At 48.9% G+C, this 20584-nt stretch overlaps 6 protein-coding genes across 6 annotated transcripts; 5 read left to right on the top strand and 1 right to left on the bottom strand.

Moving 5' to 3' along the window:
• Positions 1-3036: 3036 nt before the first annotated feature.
• Z518_01313 (uncharacterized protein) lies at positions 3037-4835 on the top strand (the record flags this gene model as incomplete). Its single annotated transcript, XM_013421914.1, has 2 exons — positions 3037-3052; positions 3103-4835. 2 exons carry the CDS (start codon positions 3037-3039, stop codon positions 4833-4835), a joined length of 1749 nt encoding a protein of 582 aa, XP_013277368.1.
• A 420-nt stretch (positions 4836-5255) lies between these two features.
• Positions 5256-5719, top strand: Z518_01312 (40S ribosomal protein S30; the record flags this gene model as incomplete). The annotated part of the gene is made up of 2 exons (XM_013421913.1): positions 5256-5315; positions 5411-5719. The coding sequence occupies 2 exons, from the start codon at positions 5256-5258 to the stop codon at positions 5717-5719; spliced, it is 369 nt and encodes a 122-aa protein (XP_013277367.1).
• Positions 5720-7194: 1475 nt separating this feature from the next.
• On the top strand, positions 7195-9144 carry Z518_01311 (uncharacterized protein; the record flags this gene model as incomplete). Its single annotated transcript, XM_013421912.1, has 6 exons — positions 7195-7626; positions 7702-7714; positions 7769-7853; positions 7918-8050; positions 8126-8614; positions 8776-9144. 6 exons carry the CDS (start codon positions 7195-7197, stop codon positions 9142-9144), a joined length of 1521 nt encoding a protein of 506 aa, XP_013277366.1.
• A 4658-nt stretch (positions 9145-13802) lies between these two features.
• Positions 13803-15796, top strand: Z518_01310 (uncharacterized protein; the record flags this gene model as incomplete). The annotated part of the gene is made up of 6 exons (XM_013421911.1): positions 13803-14279; positions 14337-14598; positions 14677-15144; positions 15248-15354; positions 15456-15555; positions 15660-15796. The coding sequence occupies 6 exons, from the start codon at positions 13803-13805 to the stop codon at positions 15794-15796; spliced, it is 1551 nt and encodes a 516-aa protein (XP_013277365.1).
• Positions 15797-15939: 143 nt separating this feature from the next.
• Positions 15940-18111, bottom strand: Z518_01309 (uncharacterized protein; the record flags this gene model as incomplete). Its single annotated transcript, XM_013421910.1, has 1 exon — positions 15940-18111. The coding sequence occupies one exon, from the start codon at positions 18109-18111 to the stop codon at positions 15940-15942; it is 2172 nt and encodes a 723-aa protein (XP_013277364.1).
• A 607-nt stretch (positions 18112-18718) lies between these two features.
• Positions 18719-20356, top strand: Z518_01308 (uncharacterized protein; the record flags this gene model as incomplete). The annotated part of the gene is made up of 2 exons (XM_013421909.1): positions 18719-18821; positions 18882-20356. 2 exons carry the CDS (start codon positions 18719-18721, stop codon positions 20354-20356), a joined length of 1578 nt encoding a protein of 525 aa, XP_013277363.1.
• Positions 20357-20584: the final 228 nt, after the last annotated feature.

Here is a 20584-nt window from a genome sequence, read left to right as displayed (position 1 = left end):
CAGCTTTCAATTATGGACGAGAGCGAAAAGGACTATCATCCACACCTCCTGGTCCTGAGCTCCTTGAAAATCTTCGCGCGGCGAAAGGACCAACATGGAATTGACAAAATATAGGGAGCATCATCTCCTTTAGAATCAATGATCCGAACTCTTCATTTTCATCCCCACGCAGAAAGGAGGAAGTGGTCAAACACAAATATCGCCTACCACGGAAATGCTGATCAGCAAAGTCGAGACGTAACCGAGGAGGCCAGCCTCGGACTGTGATTGATCACGACAAATCCGGAGCATGAACTTTTGCCTCTCCAAATCTTCATCCATTAGAGTGCAGTCGACGCATTTGGTGTTCCATCCGACATCGATGTAGAAATGCGATGAGATGCACAGCATTTCGTGCGTCCACGCACATTCGGGATGACAAATTCGAATGTTTCGTCCCCCCTAATATGACGGCCCTTTTTCTCTCTTGTTGACCTAAAGGAAAGATTCGCAGATATTGAAAGAGCACGCCGGCAGATATATCTCATTCCATCAACATATTCAAAAGCTACTCTAGGAAGGCCTTCCCACAAGACGTCGAAATCACCTTGATATCTTCCGAGGGCCTCGAGTCTTACCATGGACACATCCCTTCTCCTAGTCATACTATAGTCTGACTCGACTATCCAAGTATCTATTGTTGACACTAGTTTTCGCCTTTCGGGGTGCCCGTTCTCGATATTCTTCGGCCTTGAAGTAAAAGGATTCGAGACATTCAGTAGGAATCCATATTCTTTTCTGATATCTCACACTGATTCCCAGAATGGAAAGCAAAGAAGAATTCTCTTCGACCTTGGACCGCCAAAAACCTGGGAAGAGGGCCTTCCGCCTATCGTTGGTGCCAAGATCACACAAGCACGGGAAATGATCCGGAAGCTCCAAGGCTTTGATGGAGATCCCAATATTCTGGTGATTGCAGCGCACGATGCAAGCCTTGCGACCGTCATTGAATATTTCCCAAAGACGGCGAACCGTTGGCAGGAACAAGGGTGGACGTGACAAGGGCGTAGGAGGTTTCTGGGTGACTTGTGGAGAGCTGTCGAGATCACAAAGGACAGAACATAGCACCGAGATGAGGAAAGGAATGACGGAACTCTGTAATGTCTAGACTGCGGGCCTTACTCATGATATTATAGTGATTCGTTCCATGTCCTCAAAAAGCTCGTTCTCCTCTTCCATTCTCGACATTTCTTGGTCATTTTTGTTTTATTCCCATTTCCATTTTTACCAGCATTCGTGGACGTGACTGATTGTCTCCTGTAAACTCGGTCCTCTGGTAGCGGTTATACCATTTAAATAGCGCTTAAGAAGCTTTCCTGGAACCGAGGGTTGAGGGTCAGCACAGCCAGGCACATTGTTCCCGAAAAGGACAAAATCTGACGCCCGTTTTACGGTACCCTGCGACTTCGAGCATGCTGCCAATTCCAAGGGCGCCCTGATTCACTTTTGTTGAATATCAATCGTCGTATCGACAATCCTGGATAAAGCACATTCATGGCAGATTTCAGTGTGCTAAGCCTCGTCCTCCATATTCAACTACGCAGGAGCCGTTCTAAGGCGAGCAATCAAACATGGCTTCGCGAGTCTTCGATCGCAAGGTTTCTGATCCCTGGCCTGCAGGCGCGTATCAGATGTTTAGCTCTAAGCCGAGAGAGAAACACTTGCGAGGTTTGTATCAAACCTCGTCGGTCGAAGAGGGCGTATCATCTTCGTTACGACCTGTTCAGTCTGCTGCTTCAAGGTATGACCTTGAGAAGGAGGATTCGGCCTTGAGTCTTTTGAGACAAGAAGTTCTTCATCGTTGGACATTATCTGCCGTCCGTGGGCTCCGAAGCCTAGGCTTTCCTCCTAGATCCCAACAATAGAAAAGCTTCCCTACAGCCTTCGAATGCGGAAAACCAGTCCTCAAGGATGCTCGGCAGAACAGGCCCGTCGTTGTCCACTATATTGGCCAAAGCGGGAACTGTCCTTCTAGGGATATCTGGATCTCGAAGCTGTTGTGCCTATGGACACTATTCTTCACGCGGGCATGTCGAATTTCGTGAAGATTGCTCTCAGTGAGGATACTCCCGACTCAAGGAATACATATCGGAACAGTTGGCATTCTCGGTGGTGAATGCATCAACGGAAACGTCCCGTCTCTTTAGATGAAGCTGGGTATGTGGGACGAGCTAGAGTCACTTCCCGTACCCCAAACTTTCTGGCGCACTATAGTGGCAGGGCCGATGGCTGCCCATATTGATGTGGAGGTCCTATACCGTTTTTCAAAGTCATCCCACGTTAAGGACTTCTCTCGGATGGGTTTGCGTCGTGCGTTGGTGGAGAGCCTTATTAAGCGTAAGTCCGTCTAAAGAATCAGTAGCCACGGGGTTGCACCTCACAAGATATGATCAGATCGTGTTCCAGAGAGACGTGCATCAAGGTTGTTGTATGCATCCTGTACGGTTGCAGTGTTCCTATGCTGTCGGGGCTACAGTCTTTTTACCATACACTCGTTGGCGAATGATTCATAAATGGATTCATGGATGGAGAGATCATGATACATGAAGTACGGTCTTTTTCGAAGATTTATGACATTTTTTTGAATGCTTTGACATGGCTGGACCGAAATCATGCCGAGTGGAAGAGACATTCATCTGAATGCACGTCTTAATTATGTCCACCCATGGTTGGTACGATCGGTGAAAATTAGCCGTGGGCTTGGGAGAGGCTTCCAACGACCGCACCAAATGTTTCTAGGTATTCTCATGACCAATCACAACCATTCCAACGGGCAGGGCTCTATTGAATCGACCACAGGGCAGCATTCCCGGAAAAGAGTGAATCCATCGCCGTTGTACTTTTCTTGGCATATTTGTGGGCTTCTGACGTGTTGACAAGTGCCTGACAGGTCGAGTGGCGAGGCTCATTCATTCGTTGCGGCAATTTACAATCATTGCTTCTACTTTACCACCACACTTTTACTCCCGCCCTGTTGTCCCTCATCCTACAGACACGATGGAGACTATTCCAAGTGAGTCAAGAAGGTCATGTCAAAAGATGTATTCTAACGGCGACGACCAGTTGTCATCAAGCACCAGGGCAAGAAGTACAACGTGGATCTTGACCCTTCGGCGAACGGTGAAATGCTCAAATACCAACTCTTTTCCCTTACCGGCGTCGAACCTGAGCGTCAATCTGTTCTGATAAAAGGAGGCAAATTGAAGGATGATACTGATCTGTCCAAACTCAGCGCGAAACCTGGTCAAGTCTTTACCATGCTGGGAACCGCTTCATCTGAATCTAGTGCTCTGGTGGCACCGACCGAGAAAATGAAATTCGTCGAGGATATGACCGCAGCTGAAGCTGCCGCGCAAGAGGGTGCTACACCTGCCGGTCTTCAGAACCTTGGAAATACCTGTTATCTGAATTCTACTCTCCAAGTCCTGCGAAGCATACCGGAAATGCAAGAGGAGCTGAAGTCATATAAGCCCGGTTTGGATTCAGGCACCAGCCTGCAGGATCTCAGCCAGTTTGGTCTTGGTGGCCTCGGTTCAACGACCGACTTGACCGCGCAACTGCGAGACCTCTACAGACAGATGTCGGAAACCCAGGAAGGCATTCCTCCCCTGATGTTCTTGAACGCACTTCGAAACCTCCACCCTCAATTCGCCCAAAAAGCTAAGAACGGTCATGGCTACGCACAACAGGATGCCGAGGAGGCTTGGTCACAAATCGTCCAGCAACTTAGACAACATCTCAAGGTTTCAAACCATGGGTCGAACGAGCAGAAGCAGGTGGCTTTCATTGACCGATACCTTGCGGGATCATTCCACTCTTCACTGGCACCCCCACCGGAAGCTGCCGACAACGAGCCTGTTGTCGAGTCTGATGACGTCTTTTTGAAGCTTGACTGTCACATCGATGCCTCTATTAACCACCTTCGAGATGGAATCATGGCTGGCTTGAGGGAAGAAATCGAAAAGAATTCTCCCACTCTGGAACGTAATGCCACCTACGTCAAGACCTCTCGTATCTCCCGTCTTCCAAAATACCTGACCGTACACTTTGTCCGATTCTTCTGGAAGAAAGACGTCCAAAAGAAAGCCAAAGTGTTGCGGAAAGTCACATTCCCGGAGGAACTTGATGTGGTGGAGTATTGCACGGAAGACTTGAGAAAGCGATTAATACCTGTTCGAGACAAGGTTCGCGAAATTCGGAAAGATGAACAGGACGTCGAGAGGGCGCGGAAGCGACAAAAGATGGCACACAAACAGGAAGAAGATCGAAAGCACGATGAAGCATCAAAAGCCGTCGAAGCCGCTCCGATTGCCAAACGACGAGAACAGTTGGAGCAGAAAGAAAAGAATGAGCCGAAGGAAAAGGAACGGGAAGGAGGCGAAATGGATGTATACAAAACCGATGCCGAGTATGAGGCCGAACGTGCTGAAGCAATCAAGCAAGCCAAGAAGGAACTCTTTGCTGTCATCGATCCAGAGCTTGCGGCAGATGAGGGGTCCAACATGTCTGGCCTGTATGAGCTCAGAGGTGTCATTACTCATCAAGGAGCCAGCGCCGACAGTGGACACTACACCAGCTTTGTCAAGAAGCAGGGCAAGCTCGTCGATGATCCGAAAGCGCCCGGCGGCAAGAGAAGAGAGGAGGATGGCAAATGGTGGTGGTTCAATGATGACAAGGTCAGCGAAGTTGATGCTGAAAGAATTATGACTCTGGCTGGTGGCGGCGAAAGTGCCTCTGCCCTCATTCTGCTTTACAAAGCCATCGACCTACCCACCAAGGATGAAGTGGCAGAGTAATTTCACCGGTAGCAATCGGGGTCGATCTGGTTTGATCCAGCATTGTTTGGTTATGAGCATTCACGACATGCATAGCGAGTCCGACAATCCGGGACTTGGACATAGATGATCAGCCGCAAGACGAGACAAGTACTGGCTTCTGCTTCTGAATCATAGAATTGAATTTTTCTATTCCTCCTGATATTGAAATGACTCATAAATCTCTCTGCGGTTGGGGCCGCCAAAGCGGCGGCGAGGGGCTTGCCGTTGAATGTATGGTCACGTGAAATTATCACTTGGCGCATCTTGGCACTCCCACTGCAAAGATTTCTAAATTATTAGGTCTTGACGACTTTGCTTTCGTTATCATCATCGACAATTTACACCTCATCTACAACACCAAACAATCGATTTCACAAAGGAGAATCCCAACTCGCCATCATGGGTAAAGTTCACGGCTCCCTTGCTCGTGCGGGCAAAGTCAAGTCTCAGACTCCCAAGGTGAGCCGCAATTCCCCATACGCCACGTTCTTTGCTTCTTCATGGATATAGCAGGATCCGGTGGTATGAATGAATGCTTACACTCAATTTTTCAGGTCGAACCTCAAGAGAAGAAGAAGACTCCCAAGGGCCGCGCGAAGAAGAGAATAACATACACTCGACGATTTGTCAACGTGACGATGACTGGTGGCAAGAGAAAGGTGCGGACTGAGCAGCTTCCCAGCATATCTTTCAAAAATTTGGACACAAATCTTACAATTCATGTAGATGAACCCCAACCCGACATCATAAAACCATCATTTGATGTGGCGGCGGCCGTGGTGGCAGTTTCATGGCCGATCGAGATGTTCAGCGGACGATTCTTGAGGATGGAGGCTGAAAAATGGTGGAAGACCTCCCTGTAACGTGGGGAAAGGATGGCAATACTCACGTATGCAAATTGCGTGCCACACAGAAATTCAGGTTTAGATTCCCTAGAGCGTGTCCAAATGCACACGGGACCTGCTTTGATGATCGGAAAAAGGCGTTCTGGCTGTCATATCGAGAAATACCACGAAATGTCCAAATATGTCTTCACTGATCTTTTTGTTCGGGGGTGATGAAGTGGGCAGAAGAACATACGCTCGCTGAATTTGTTTTGTGTGACACGGGTTCCTTAATCGTTGGGAACTTCCTAAATCGCGGTCTTCTCTTTTCTTGTTGCATTTTGATTATTTGACTCGTGAAATGCTCACGGACCATACACACTCTCGGAAGCCCAAATACAGTACCTTCATGCTTCATTTCGCTCGAACAAGTTTTGACCAATTTCATACCTAGGCACGTGATTACTGATTCAGCAGAGATTGTTTGAAATGAGCGCCTCACAACTCAACGTCTGCTCAAGTTCTTCCTTCTTCCCTCGAGCCTCCATGACATTCTACCAACTTCGAGTTGCGTTCGTTGGACGAGGACTTCCAGGATTTAGGGCGAACAGGTGCTCGAACAGGTGTTCGCGGCCAATTTGGCGAGTTTGGCGAGATTGCGTGTCCCACATGCATTAGATTGAATGGACGCGTTCTCATTGGTATCGAGTCAGCTCATAGCTGATAGAAAGAAACACTAGCAGGGCAAAGACATATTTTCAGGCAACTCTCATCAGCGCTGGTCTCTTACTTGTTTGACGCCCGGGGGTGTCGAGGCTGCGTTGCTGCCCAACAACGAGGCTGCGAATCCGCTCGATCCCACGACGTGATCGGTCGACGCCTCATTTTGGGCTTCCTGGTATATTTCTATGATGAGTCGCCCAGGATCAGGTGTAAAGCCCTTGCTATGAAGTCCCCTGTGGTGCCATGGGTTGTTCCGAGACCATCCTGAGAATGCTCGAGAAACTGTCACCGCCCCTCCCCCCCGGGAGTGGAAGTAACACAGAACGGAGCGCAGGTTTCGCCGGCCGAATGTGCGATATCGACTTTCAGCCGCAGAAAGGTGATCAAGTGGTCGAAGGTCAAAATGGCGGTGAGAATCAATTGCTGTCCTGATTCTATCGCTTATAGGTTTCACAACATGAGTTCACCCAGTAACAGGGCAATCGGGCGTTGTACCACGACCGCCATGGCTTTATGCTGAGCCAGGATGAAGAAGCGCACACCAAAAGCAGGCAACAAGATCTGAATACTTCGGATAAGAGCCGCATTGTTGGAATAGAGAGTCGATCGGGCAAAAAAGTCAACTTCCCCCTACCGTCTGCATCATGCAAAACCATTCCTCTCATATTGCTATGAAATTTATTAGTTCTGGCAGATTACCCTATATCAGTGTCTCTCTTTGAGGTCCATCTCGCTCTTCGATCAGTGCTCTGCTCGGGATACGCCCGGAGTGGCCCCTAGTCATTCTCACGATGAGCAGACGAATACCGTTCGTGACTGCTCAATCACTAAGCTCTTACATGAACATCGAATGGAATCCGGAATTTTTGAAACGCCGCAAACTTAACCACAAGTCGGAAAACAAACCCTTCCTCGAGACCATTGCTGAAATTGAAATTGGAACGGAAAGCTTAGCCGGAACCCCTGCCAGGCCCATTGAATTGGACCATGCCATCCCACAATTTATACGAGAGCATGACCAGTCTGAAATCTGTACCCCAGAGGCCGATATGATCCTCGCATTCTGTAACAATTCGAACTTCGAAAGTCTTCTTAATGGGAGGGGAAACAACGCCAAGTGTGCACTCTTGGATGAAAGGAATTTCAAAGGAGGGGGAGTTCAGGTAAGGACTCAAAAAGGCCCGTTGACAGCATTAGAGCTGTACAAAGCACTGAAGAAACCAGTAAGTCATCTTGTATCTTATCGTCGCCTGTCTTTTCAATGGAGCACAAGCTGAAAGTTCATATGTTTTTATTAGCGCTTTCACTCGTGTGAGTTAGACCGCTCGATTGGACCGAATGATACCTCCTACTGAAGCAGTCTAGCAGCTGATACCCAAGATTCTGCGACCCTGAATGCTGAGTCCGCCGAAGAAGAACGGCCAGAACCGGATGCAGATCGGAGATTAATGTAAGTGAAATCTACTCCATGGCTGCATTGACTGCACCACCTTTGATGTTAACATTTAGGCAAGATTTTTAACTGATCTCGACGGATGGAGCATGCTTGCGCTCATTGGAACAGCATCAGATAGCCAGGCACCTGCTCTTCGAAATGCTCTTTACAGACATGTGGCTGCTCAGACATTTGTTGGAGTGACTTGTGCGGTAGGAACACTAAATTCTTAGACGACTAGCCGAAAGAAGAGGATGTTGGAGGGCGCTAACCACTTTGCAATGTAGTCACCAGGATACTTCGTGTTTCAACTTGCATTTCACCTGCCCTACTATGCCTGGAGAGATACCAACATTCCGATCGAAGATCACCGACGTGATTCTAGGGGCGAACCCATGAGGGAGCTCCATGACGTCTCTTTTCTCAACTGCAAAAGCGATGCATTACATTCTTTCATTTATGAAGCACAAATCTCTTGTGTTGTTGCTGGCTCAGATGTTTGGAGATGGGTTGCGTATTGTTTCGTGGATTCCTACTTCGACGGTAACGACGATGCACAGGAAACCGTCATGGCATACTACGAAGACAGTCAAATCGACGGAGGCGTACTCATGGATCCTTGCACAGTGGGCTCTTCTCCGCTCTGCGCCAACATCGAGGATCCTTGGGAGTGGTTCCTGCTCGTCTTTCGATGCCGTCTGGATCAAATCAGAAGCGAATGGCGCCAGGTAGTTTGGAAAGTAAGACAGAGCATTCGTGACTATGAGAAAGTATGGGTATGTCTATCCCTTCGGCGATGGAACAAAATCCATTGTCCCAAATTTGTCTGTTGCGCCTCTACGTAGCCACACTGGGAATTGAGGCCTTCCATTGTTGCTGACTATATTCCTAGTGCCTCTCTTATCTTCGCTAGCTAGCGTGTTGACATGTCCGACAGGTCCACCGTTATGCTCCCGACCCATCAGGCAACCGCTGGTTCGGGGAAGTCAGAGAACAGAAGGAAGAGATCCGAGAACCGGAGAAGTGGGTGGCTAAGGCTAAAAATCTTTTGACGCTTCTCTTACCGCGTCTGACGTGGACCGTGGATGAGTGCGAGAGATTTATGTCGACCTACAATATCTACTTCGACGGCGTCTCAGATGCAAAACACATCGAACTATCACGCTGCGGTATTCAAACCTCGTTCGAGGATCTGAAATTCCAGGTGAAGACCCTCAAGGACACGGCAGATGTCTGTGACGACTTTATCAAGAAAGTGAGCTATTCCCCCTTCGTCTTCCCTCAAATTTTTCTGGCTTGCCACTGATAGTTTATTTATTCAGCATGAACTCAATATTGCCAACCACCAGAGAAAGCTGGCGCAAGACAGTAAAGGAGTATCATTGATGCTGATGGTAAGTTTCGTAATCCTGGATGGAGTGGCAAAAGATGCAAAAGATTTAACGACGGTTTTGTTTTATTGCAGCTGTGCACTCCTATAGCACTTACATTAAGCCTGTTCTCAATGGACGAGGGTGTGATGAAGAAAGTATTTCCTTTTGTATCGGCAAAGCTGTCGACTTTCGTGTGCATTTGTCTCATTTTCGGGGTTCTCGTATTGGGAGGTGCTTTCTCTCTGCGGATCTTGCAGCTATCAAGTTTGTGGGGACGGTCATTCTTTGAGTAGTCAATCGAGAAGATTGGTCGTGGCATGCGTTCTCTGAGCGGGCTGAGACGCAGAAATCCACCAAGTTTCGACTCTACCACAGGCAGAGATCATGTGGAAGCAGGCCGTAGCCTCGGATAGCAGCATATATTATACACTACGGTGCGCAATATCGGAAGAGATATGACTCTCATCAGCCGAATGGGCAAAAATAGGCCTTAGGAGAAAGGCATTTTTATTGTCCAGTGATATGTGGCGACGCCAAGGCTTGTAAAGACCTTCGGAGGCTTCGTACACGCTTCGAAAGTATACCCCTTCGAAGTCCTTAAAATCACAGCCCCCTGACATTAACTAAAACATGCCAAGCCAGAAAGCCGGTGTGATTCTTGCCAAGACGCCAAGGACGGCGCCTGTAAAACGGCCACGATTGTTCATAGATTAGGCTAGTCTTCAACACACTTTTTCACACTGGCACTCCCTTCAAATCCATCTGCGAGGAGCGAGGAGCGGGGAGCATGTTAGTCGATGTTATATGAACTGCCTTATTGCCATTTAGATCATCGCTTAGCTTCCACCCTTCATATCATTACGATTCCACCAAAGAGAGTAACCAATGTCGAAATGTATCCTCCCATGCTCTTATTATCTCAAAAGTAACTCAGCCAGAAGCAGTTAGAACTATCCCAAATAATTTCCGTACTTTGCCAGACTTCTCACATTGGAAAGATAGTACGTCCAGATGGCATCGACGCGTGACCAGAATGCACACGTAACGGGCTATACTCAGAATGCTGCAGAATTGTCAGGGTCATCAAGTTCTGCCGTTTGGAGTTGGACAGGACAAAAACAAGCTCACTTATGCACAGGAGTCAAGATCTCGGTTGCTAAAAGCGCCCGTGGTTGAATATGGTTGCCGAGTTGTTTTGATATGCACTCACATTCCCGGTCGATGCCCAAGTTCCCAAACGTCTTGTCACCAACGACATCCATGGATGGAGTCGATGGCTATCCCATAAGGAAATCTAGAGCTCAGGAGTGGCGAAGCTCTACCGTCCTTCGTTTTGGAATCTTCTGTGTTTTGCATATGGAACAGCGCCGGTGTGTACAATGAGGACAAATCTCCATCTGCATCTTTATGGGATTCTCCCCGCATTCTGACTACACATTCCGTCAGCTCAAGACATCCAACACCATGAATTCCAGACAGCCATACGCAGGACCAGATGAATACGATGGACGTCTTTCTTCTCGTCGGAGGCTGTAATGGGCCACATGTCAGCGATTGTTGATATCGGTAGAACGATAGCGTTTCGGAACTCCGGAACCAGGGGATGAGCAGTTATAAGGCGTGAAAAAAGGGCTTGTAAATCACGAGTTACCCTCAAGCTTTGCCCGCCTCTTCCAGAGAGAAGTTCAGAACGGACATACTCCGGAGCTGGGGAACAGTTTCAATGGGCAAATTCTCTGATAGGCTCCTCAATCCGGAGCCTTGTACGGAAGATTAAATGCTCGTTCTCTGCTTCCAATACTGACCATGTCGTGACTGTACCGCGTCTCTGTCCGCGTCTCTGTCCAAATGTTGCTAAGCTTCACCCCAATGAACTCCGTAGACAGATTGGTTCTCCTAAGGTTACGCAATGGTAATGAGTGCTAGAAGAAGAAAGATTCGAGGGGGAACAGCTCAAATAAGTCACGAAACAACAAAATCCGCCGTCCTTCAGTTCATGGATGAAAACATGCGAAATTTGGAGGGAAATAACGAGGATTTTAGTGTGTCAGGGGGCTAGACATCATTAGATTAAGGTACCTTTTACATTGAATAAGTGCCACTTGCAGTTGGACATAAGGGTTCCCCGGTGGACGGTTGCATCAGATTGGCTCCAATTTTCTATAAATCACGTACACTAACTCATGGCTGATGCAAATCAAATTTACGATCTTGCCACAAGTCGACTCGATTTTCTCGTTCATGACAACGAAGCGTCCGTCCCGAAAGGTGTGAGCGCGGTAACATGTGGTGAAAGGCCAACAAAAACCTTCCCCTATCCAGTACCAAGCTGAACGGAAAGACCCAAATCAAGTCACCCCAGAAGAGAGCTAGCACCTCTACCATGGGCTGACTCACCGGTTCACACCCGCATCCGAGTACCCAACTTGGATTGAAGTTGATACTTGCATATGCTATGGCGGTTACGAAGTTTCCACACTGGACTGCGATGTGGATTCGTCGGCAAGTTGCATGGTTGATACATCACACTTTGACGATTTATTGGAAACATATCTTGACCAGAAAAGTCAAAGTCTCAAAAAAAGATTCATATCAGACAGCGACCCGATCTCCGACGGTGCCCGCCACTAAGCACTACACCAGGACTTGGGAATCAATTTTGTTATGTGCAGACAATGCGCCACCGCCCCTTAGCATCAAGAGGTTCCGCTTCCGCGATCAATTTACTGTACCTAATCTCGGTTAGACCACATCGTGTCTCCCCGGGGAACCGGAGACCATGGAATCTTGGTCCGGATCCCGGATATCAAGTCAACCATTACTTCATCACTGCGCTTCGGAAGAAAGAAGCCTTATCCATAGAAATGGCCATGACTACCAACGCAAAGCGGTATACTCTAACTTTAGACGTACTTGCTGCTGTAGACGAATTCTAGCCAGTGAGAGCACTCACGCTAACTGACAAGTAATGAGAAGCCGATTTCGTTTGGGTACGCTGGTCTGTGTACAAACTTTGGGGGCAGCCGATTGGTCCGTACTAAGCCAGGGGGATTGCCACTGTCGATCCCAGAAATATCGGAAACCGCCATGTAGCAGGTGGGCTGTATAGACTGGTTTCTTTGCAGATGTACGTTCTTTTAGCCTGCAACTCACTCAAACGCCCTTGCAAAGTGGTCCTGGGGTTGGTGCTACTCTTAAGCTGTGATTACCCGCGGAGGTTTGCACGAATGCTCTGTAGGCATTTTGGTGGGGAGCTGAACAGTTGTTATTAGTACAACAACATTGGAGCGAACATGTGACCTAAGCCTTGTGGAGTTCTGCCAATTCATTTGCGGACTGACTACTTACTGAATTCATACACACTGTGGGGGCTAAAGCCCATGGGCGACTAGCTACATTCGCTACGCACTTCCCCTCGTTGTTCAGTCGGTTCATTCCCTGCCCGGCCGTTGATTCCATACGATAACTGCCAAGGCCATTTTCCCCAATCGAGCCATCAATCAGGTGGTGAAGCAACTTCCTCTCCTGGGGCAGATATCTATCTCCTTTGGCCCATCAAGTCTCATTGAACCATCCTTCAAGGCGGTGGGATACATCACAACCATCTTGCCGTTGCTGTTGAAGGTATTGTCTGCGTTCCACTGTCCACTCCACAAGGAAGTGTTGCACAGTTTCCGGTCATCGACTCAGCTTCGTTTCTGCCGCGCCAATGTTGTGTTAGGCGACTTTTCCCCAGACGTAGCTGTACCACTATTTGTCATTTGTGAAGGATATCTAAGAAAAAGTGGTCTATAATAGAATACTCTCACGTGATCCAGCCTTGGAATTTCATCCGCACAAAACTGTCTTCGGCATACTGGGGATACCTCTCGTCTGGCCTTTGATATCTTTCTTAGCAAGGCGAAAACCTGGTGCGGAGGAGGCTGCTGGTGCGACATGATGAGGGGACGGCATTAGCTACCCCTCGGGGCTCTTCTTCCTAATCCGTCTTCCCCACATGTCATTATCTAGCCCGAAAATTGGCAAAGAAGCGGGGAAGAGAGGAAGGCCCATCGCCTATCTCCTGAGCGGACGAGAAGGTGGCCGGGGAGTCTCTATCCCCGCCCGGCTTCAAATAACTCTTTCTATCCTCGGGCTTTATTTCCTATTTTCTATTTTTCCTTCAACGCATTTCAACCCTCTTCATTGTCGCCACCCCCTACTGATATTGTCATCGGCTCATGCGTGCGCGAACTGGATGGTTAGTCAAGAAACGCTCTATTGAATGAGTATACTGACGGACTCTTCTCCTCAGCCAGCCTTGTCGTGACCGTCATGTGAAATGTAAGTCCAGTGTTCTGAAGCCTTGCTGTCGCCTTCTTACGCCACGGAGGTGTCAGACTCCCAGGCTCTCAAAGGTGTGAGAAATGCTCCAAGGCGGAACGAGAGTGTCTCCTTGACACGCCGCTGCACTTTCGACCTGTCAAGTCCGTTCGGCTAAAGACCGCTGACGGACGAAAAATCAAACATGACTTGAGGTATACTCCTCGCCAGGTCTGGGTTGATTTTCCGCCAGAGGGTAGGGTATTGATCTTCAAGGATGGCATGATTCATGTTAAAGCAACAAGTAGTTCGCTTTATTGCTCCCGATCACGAAGACGATAGCTCCCAAGATCCAGATCCAGATTCTGACATTGAGAGTGGGATACGACAATCTTCCACCGCGGAAATCTCTAGCTTCACCTCGAACAATCACCCAAACTTCGAGGTTGATCACAATCCAACTCCCTCATCTACTCAAGACTGGGCTTCACCACATCAAGTAGTATTTCAGAACACTCCCATACATTCGAGTCTCCAGCAAAACAGTCTCGATCCTCATGTTTCGGCATCCGCTTGTGTTTCTGCGGACTTTTCACCGGCGCAATCTGCGGGCCAGCCCTTCTCGGCCCATCCGTCATCACCCGTCCTCCACCACGCTTCGTCGAACACCGCTTCTCCGAATTATGGATTGAATCCCGCGTGGCCGTTCAAAAGTTTGCACGAGGCGAGACTCTTGCATCACTACATTGTCCATTTGTCGCTTCAGGTGCGGAGCCTTGTCCTAGTTTTTGCAGTGAGGAATCATGGCTAAACTCCGCTCCAGTTCGACTCGTGTGACAAACAGTGTCACTTTGGCAAAGAGATTCCTAAACGAGCAGCACACTATCCCGTCATCAAGTATGCGATTTTCGCGGTATCGTCCCGTCAGATGAGCCTTCTGGCCGGCACCGAGGACAACGAGTCACCGCAATATGTGAGCGAATGTCTGCGGATTCTCATTGCCGCTCTTGAAGACCCGATGGGACATTTCGACGAAAACCTCCTGGCTGCCATAATACTGTTACGAACTCACGAAGAAATGTCTGGTATGTTCGGCCGGCCAGCCAGCCGGGAGCGAGGCTACGTGGCGAGTCGAGGATGCTGACTAAATAATCATGAATTAGACAACGACGAGAGATGTCACTTGTTCGGCACCACGCGACTACTCAACTCGATAGCTTCCTTTGCCGCGGACGGTGGGCTCAGGGAATCCGCGAGCTGGGTATCATTGAGACAACACATCTACATCTCCCTCACCTCCCAGCACCCACTGACCATCAACCTCACCAACTACCGTCACTCTCACGTGTTCCAGACTTCGGATGACGAGTCATGGGCCAACAGAATCATCTTCATATTTGCCAGAATCCTCACGTACATCTTCCGCCCCGAGGACGACTCTGAGCAGCTATCTCTGGAACAATGGACTGAATTGGACGCCGAAGTCACAACCTGGGCCTCCACGAAGCCATGGCATTTCACGCCCTTGTTCATGGAGACTGTTGCCACTGCTAGTCCTAGTATCAGTATGCCGTCCCCGGAACGAAAGACTATGCCTTGGCCGGAGCTATTTGTGTGTAATCCTGCGCAAGGTATGTTTGTTACATGAATCACAGATGACAGTCCGCGTCCGCGTCCCCGTGTCTCTTGGAATCTGTCTACCAATGTTCTGACACAAAGCTTCCTCCCGCCAAGTTGTCGGATTGCAGCATTACTACCTGGCCAAGATTGTGCTGGCCGTCTATGACCCTCGTTTATCCAGGTTGGGTTTTGACTCGATTCGGTTCAGGCGAACATCAGAGGTATGTTTCTCACTTAAGCCGCGTGTTCATTCAGTGGACTGGTCGCCAGACGTTATCGTCCAAATAAATAACACCAAACTTTTGTTCTTTTTTCCATCCAGGATATCGTCCGAGAAAACCTGAGAATGGTCATCGGCCTAGCAGCCAGTAATGAACAGGTCGCTACGGCCATGTTCCAAGCCTCCCACATCCTCGCTGCTTGTAAGTCCTGTCTAGCTTGGCATATTCATTGTTTTGAAGTCAAGCCACAAGCCTTATGTTGTTGTTGCTGTTGCTACCGAGAGCAGTTTGCTGATCATCCGCAGGCGGAATGTATCTAAACAACCAAGAAGAACAAGATGCCGCAGTCGACTTTCTTATGAAGATGAACGCACGGATGGGATGGCAAACATCCCACATTATCCGCGATCTAAAGGAGCACTGGGGCTGGGGGCAGATCTAAATAATTCTCTTTCGGGGATTTTCCGATTTTGACATATTTAAATTCCTCACTCAGATCTCTACTTATTTTCCTGTGGCGCTTGGAACTTCAATTTGATGCCTTCGCCAGCACCTGTTCCGGCTCCAACTCCGGAAGGAAGAACTTCATTCCCACACGTCTTCACGCCACTTCCCCTTCCTTTTGAGCCCCTCGCTCCAATTTTTGACCTCAGAGTCGCTCCAACCCCTGAGGTGTTGGAGGGTCTCACCAACACTATATCCAACCTCTCTGGCCATCGATGCCCGGCCACAAATATAGACACTCGCACCTTGATCCTCGACTAAACTCACCACCTCCTTCCCATACTCTTTTACTCGCTGCTGCACATAGACTTTCTTTCGGGCCTCGGCCCTCGAAAATGCCGTGATGATCTTGAAAGAGCCTTCACCGACGGAAGCTTGTATTTGCTCCAGCTCGTCACGGTAGATGAAGTCCTCGTCGGGCCGGCGGCAACCGAAGAATAGCAACATGTCGCCGATGGGTTTTCCAATTGCATGGAGTTTCGCGCGTTCGGTGATGAATGCTCGGAAAGGTGCCAGTCCCGTCCCAGCTGCGACCATGATGATTGGGCAGCTGCTCTGGATGGGAAGTTTAAATTTGCTTTTGCGGATGTGTGCGAAGAGTTTGGTTCCCTGGAGAAGCTTCGCGGGGCCCGAGAGGTCGTAGGATGGGACTTCAGACGAATGCTGCTGGATTTGAAGCTTGGAGGTAGTCGTTATCGGTGATTGTGACTGTGATCGAGAAAGAGCGAGAAGATAGTTTGATGTGACGCCGTTGATTTTCTGTTCTTGATTGTCTGGGAGACAATCTGCAGCCACGAGAGCTGTGATGGTGGCCCTTCGAGGCCAGAGGACGCTGCTTGAGGAAATCGAATAGTAGCGTGGTTGAATCAGAGGTAAAGTCTCGATCACATACGAAAGTGGCAGATTGACCCATCGTTCATGGGGACTGGCAAGGTTGAGAAGGCGGCCCAGCGTTAAGTGGTTCTTGGTGAGAAAGGATGAGTAAAAGTCTCTGTCTCGACCGAGTTTGAGAACGAGCGACTTGGACCCAGGGGTCGGAGCAAATGGCGCCAGACCTTGAATTGTGGTTCGAGAGACCGGTGCACAAATCTCGAGGTAGTGGTGGAAGAGAGCTCGAACGGTAGTGGGGGATGGAATTTGAATCTTAGCCGATGATGGGTCGACAGCTTTGACAGATACTGGTATGTCCTGACGATCTCGCAATTGAAGGGCAGTCAGAAGTAAGTCCACTTCATTGTCTGGATTTATTGGCCAGACGGCCATGTGATCACCAGTCTTGTAGTGGATGTCTGGATGTTCTGAGAGGTCAATCTCCAAATGGACACAATTCCGCTGGGACACGCTGAACAGCTCTTTTGGATTCTTGATGGGCAGTGCTCGCACGGGCGAACACGCTGCAGCGGCTTTGGGGTTGTCTCGAGAATGAGAAGCCTCTCCGTGATGGAGATCGATGGGTTCCAGGGAATCATCTTCGGTGATAGCGAGCGTAGGTTGATACTCGACCATTTTTTCTTCAAGCGCCAGATGCGTCCGAAACATGTTGAAGAGATCGTCCTTCCAGGCGAGGAAGTCCTCCTCGGTAGAACTTTGTGCATCGTCTGCCTTGCCGACTCGAAGGAGATTGTGGGCGCCATGCCTGTTCAGCGATTGAACCACAACGTCGACGACGCGGTTGTAGTACATGTAATTGCTGTTTCCCAGCCCAAATGCGACATATTGAAGATTCGACAACGATCCCTGGATGTCATTATTGATCCAGTTCCAGAAGCCGCTGGCATTGTCGCTCGGATCCCCTTCGCCATATGTCGAGAGGATGAATATTGCTAGACGAGTTTGGGACAGCTCAGCGATAGAATCAGGATCATAATCTGAGAGATCGGCAGCGAAAGTACTGAGACCAAATCGCAGTTGACATTCTTTCGCCAGCTGGTTGGCGAACCGCTCTGCCGTGCCAGACTGAGATCCCCAGAAGACCACAGCCCTTTTGCCAGTTTCTGAAAGCTTTTTAGCAATGTTGCGCTGAGATTGCCTTCTAGAGTTTCCGATCCCGATCTGCTGCTGGGGCCGTTCAAAGTAGAGGTAATAGTACGGGTCAGGTTTATCCCACACGGTACCTCGCAAGAGATAGATTACCCCTGCGATAGCAGCTAGGATTAATGCGACAAAGTCGGCAGGAGAAGTAGGCTGGAGGAATTGGGAAACGTGCCGCAGAACTGGTGGGAATATAGAGATGTCCAATATCTCAGAATCCATTGCGAAACAAAGGTCGACTGTCGAATACCAAGTCACGGGAGGGATGTAATTGTGGACAGGCTCGATATTAGGCATAGCCATTCCGGATCAAGTCGAGAGTCCATTATGTTGCTTTATGAAGACCCCGGTTTGACGGAGAAATTTGAAAGCAACCGGAGTAAAACTGCCTTTCGGAATTCAATATATCCAAATAGGAAATCGACGACATTGGCCGAGAATTCTGCTCCACTCGTTCGGCCATGATCTCGGAAAAAGATTACCTTTGCGAGGGTGTCTAGAATACCTCCAGAACGCCGCGCAGGATACTTTTTTTCTCCCCTCCTCATTGTAGAATAGGTTTGCCTTTGAAAGTATTTTCTAGTTTTGCACAAGCAGATCAAGCATTCCGTACGGGGAACAGCATGTGATGGCGGGGAAGAGATTATGGATGGACGGTGGTCCTTTATTTGAAGAGTTGATGAGATCCTCAAGACCCCAGAAAGGGAAGCACAACTTCTTTCCTTCCAGGCAGTTCGACTCGCTTTCATTCTGAAAAACACAGAAATTCCAATACGGAATACCAGTCAACATCATACATAGGCTTTGGTGTAGAGCTCCTCCGACAAAGATGCTTGCAATCTCAACTGCCCCTCATGCAGTCCTCTTGGGGACTTGCTGCATTTTATATTTTGTGGTATATCCCATCATTGTGTACTTCAGAGATGCCAAAGGTGCGATATGCCACTGGGGGTTGACTGGATTGGAATTGGTTAGCTGACTGACTTGCTCAGGACTTCGAAAATTCCCGAATATGACACCCCTGTCTGGAATCACTTCCATTCCATTCATGATACTTGCTCATGGGGGGGCCCGATCAATGCACCTTGTCCAGCTTCACAAGAAACATCCTGTCATCCGTACGGGACCCAACACTCTATCGTACTCAGACCCTCGAGCTATCAAAGACATCTACGGACACAACACCAAGTGCAGCAAAGACGCTTCGTATGTCCTGACCTCCGGGTCACACTTCCACCTTGCCGATGTCATCGACAAGCCAGACCATGCAAGAAAACGCAAGGTCCTCTCATCAGCATATGCTCTGAAGAATCTAGAAGGTTGGGAGCATAAAGTTGCCGATAAGACGGCAAGATTGATCGCACACCTCGACAAGTGTTGCACAGCTCCACTAGCAAGTGACCGACGGATTCCTGCTCCGGCGGATTTGAATGTGGATTATAGAGTCTGGACCAATTTCTTTACTTTGGACGCCATTGCCGACATTGGCCTGTCGGAAAGACTGGGATTCCTCGACAATGGCCACGACAAGATCACCGCTCGGAAGACGGATGGCACGAAATATGAATGCCACTTCCGCGACTGCTTGTACCAGAATGCCCGCAAGCAATCCCTCCTGGTCTGGCCTTACCAATGGTACCCTTTCATCAACAAAATCTCAAACATTATACCCTTCTACGGCAGAATGGGCAAATTCGCCGCACAGTGGGAAGGCATTCCTCTTGAGCTGGCCCATCGTCGACTCGAACGATATCGCGCTGGAGAGAAGCTCGATGATATTTTCCAAGCACTCATGGAAGACAAGAATGGAAACCCCAACAATCTCGAATGGGGTGAAATTGTGGCGGAAGTGAGCATCATGATGAATGCTGGCAGCGCCACAACGGCAATTGCCATGTGCAATGTGCTATATCAACTGTTGAAGAATCCCGAGGCCATGAAAAGGCTGGTCGAGGAGCTCGATGCTGCATTAGACGGCGAAGAAGAACAAGCCGTGGTGCCTTATGACCGAGTGAAGCATCTGCCCTATCTCAGAGCATGTTTGGACGAATCCCTTCGGCTTTTCCCTCCCACTCCTCACGCACTACCGCGTGAAACACCCCCCGAAGGGCTCAGCATCTTGGATGATTATATCCCTGGAGGCGTCTCGGTCGGGATGTCTGCTCTGGTGGCCCACAGAAACGAGTCTATCTTCCCCCAGGCTGACAAATACATCCCTGAGAGATGGCTGGGGGAGGAAGGTAAGAATCTTCAACCATACTTCCTTGCATTCTCCGCCGGTGCCCGCGGATGTATAGGCCGAAATATTTCATACTTGGAGCAGACAGTGGTCCTGGCCTCCGTACTTCGTCGATACGAGTTTGCTCTCCCTCATCCGCAGTGGGAGATTCAACGACTTGAGACGATGAACTGGTTGTTAGGCGAGATGCCCGTGAAGGTATGGAGAAGAAAGGGAGTCTCAGCCTGAATTCAACATGGCACAAAGTTTCCTACTATAGGATTTGGATATATGATAGCTTTTACAACTGAATCAATGTGCAAGACTTTGTCAAAGACTGCCAAGGTCGTCCGATACTGTTTCACTTCACGACGACCTTCCCCTGTCCTATCAAATCTAGTTCCACTCTCTTCACTTTCCCTGTACACTTTTTTTTTCTTTTTTTAATGTCGACGATGGCTTCGTCGTCGTCATTGT

Source organism: Rhinocladiella mackenziei (assembly GCF_000835555.1).
Source record: "Rhinocladiella mackenziei CBS 650.93 unplaced genomic scaffold supercont1.1, whole genome shotgun sequence".
Classification (NCBI taxonomy): Eukaryota; Fungi; Ascomycota; class Eurotiomycetes; order Chaetothyriales; family Herpotrichiellaceae; genus Rhinocladiella; species Rhinocladiella mackenziei.
This window is presented reverse-complemented; position numbering and strand designations above follow the sequence as displayed.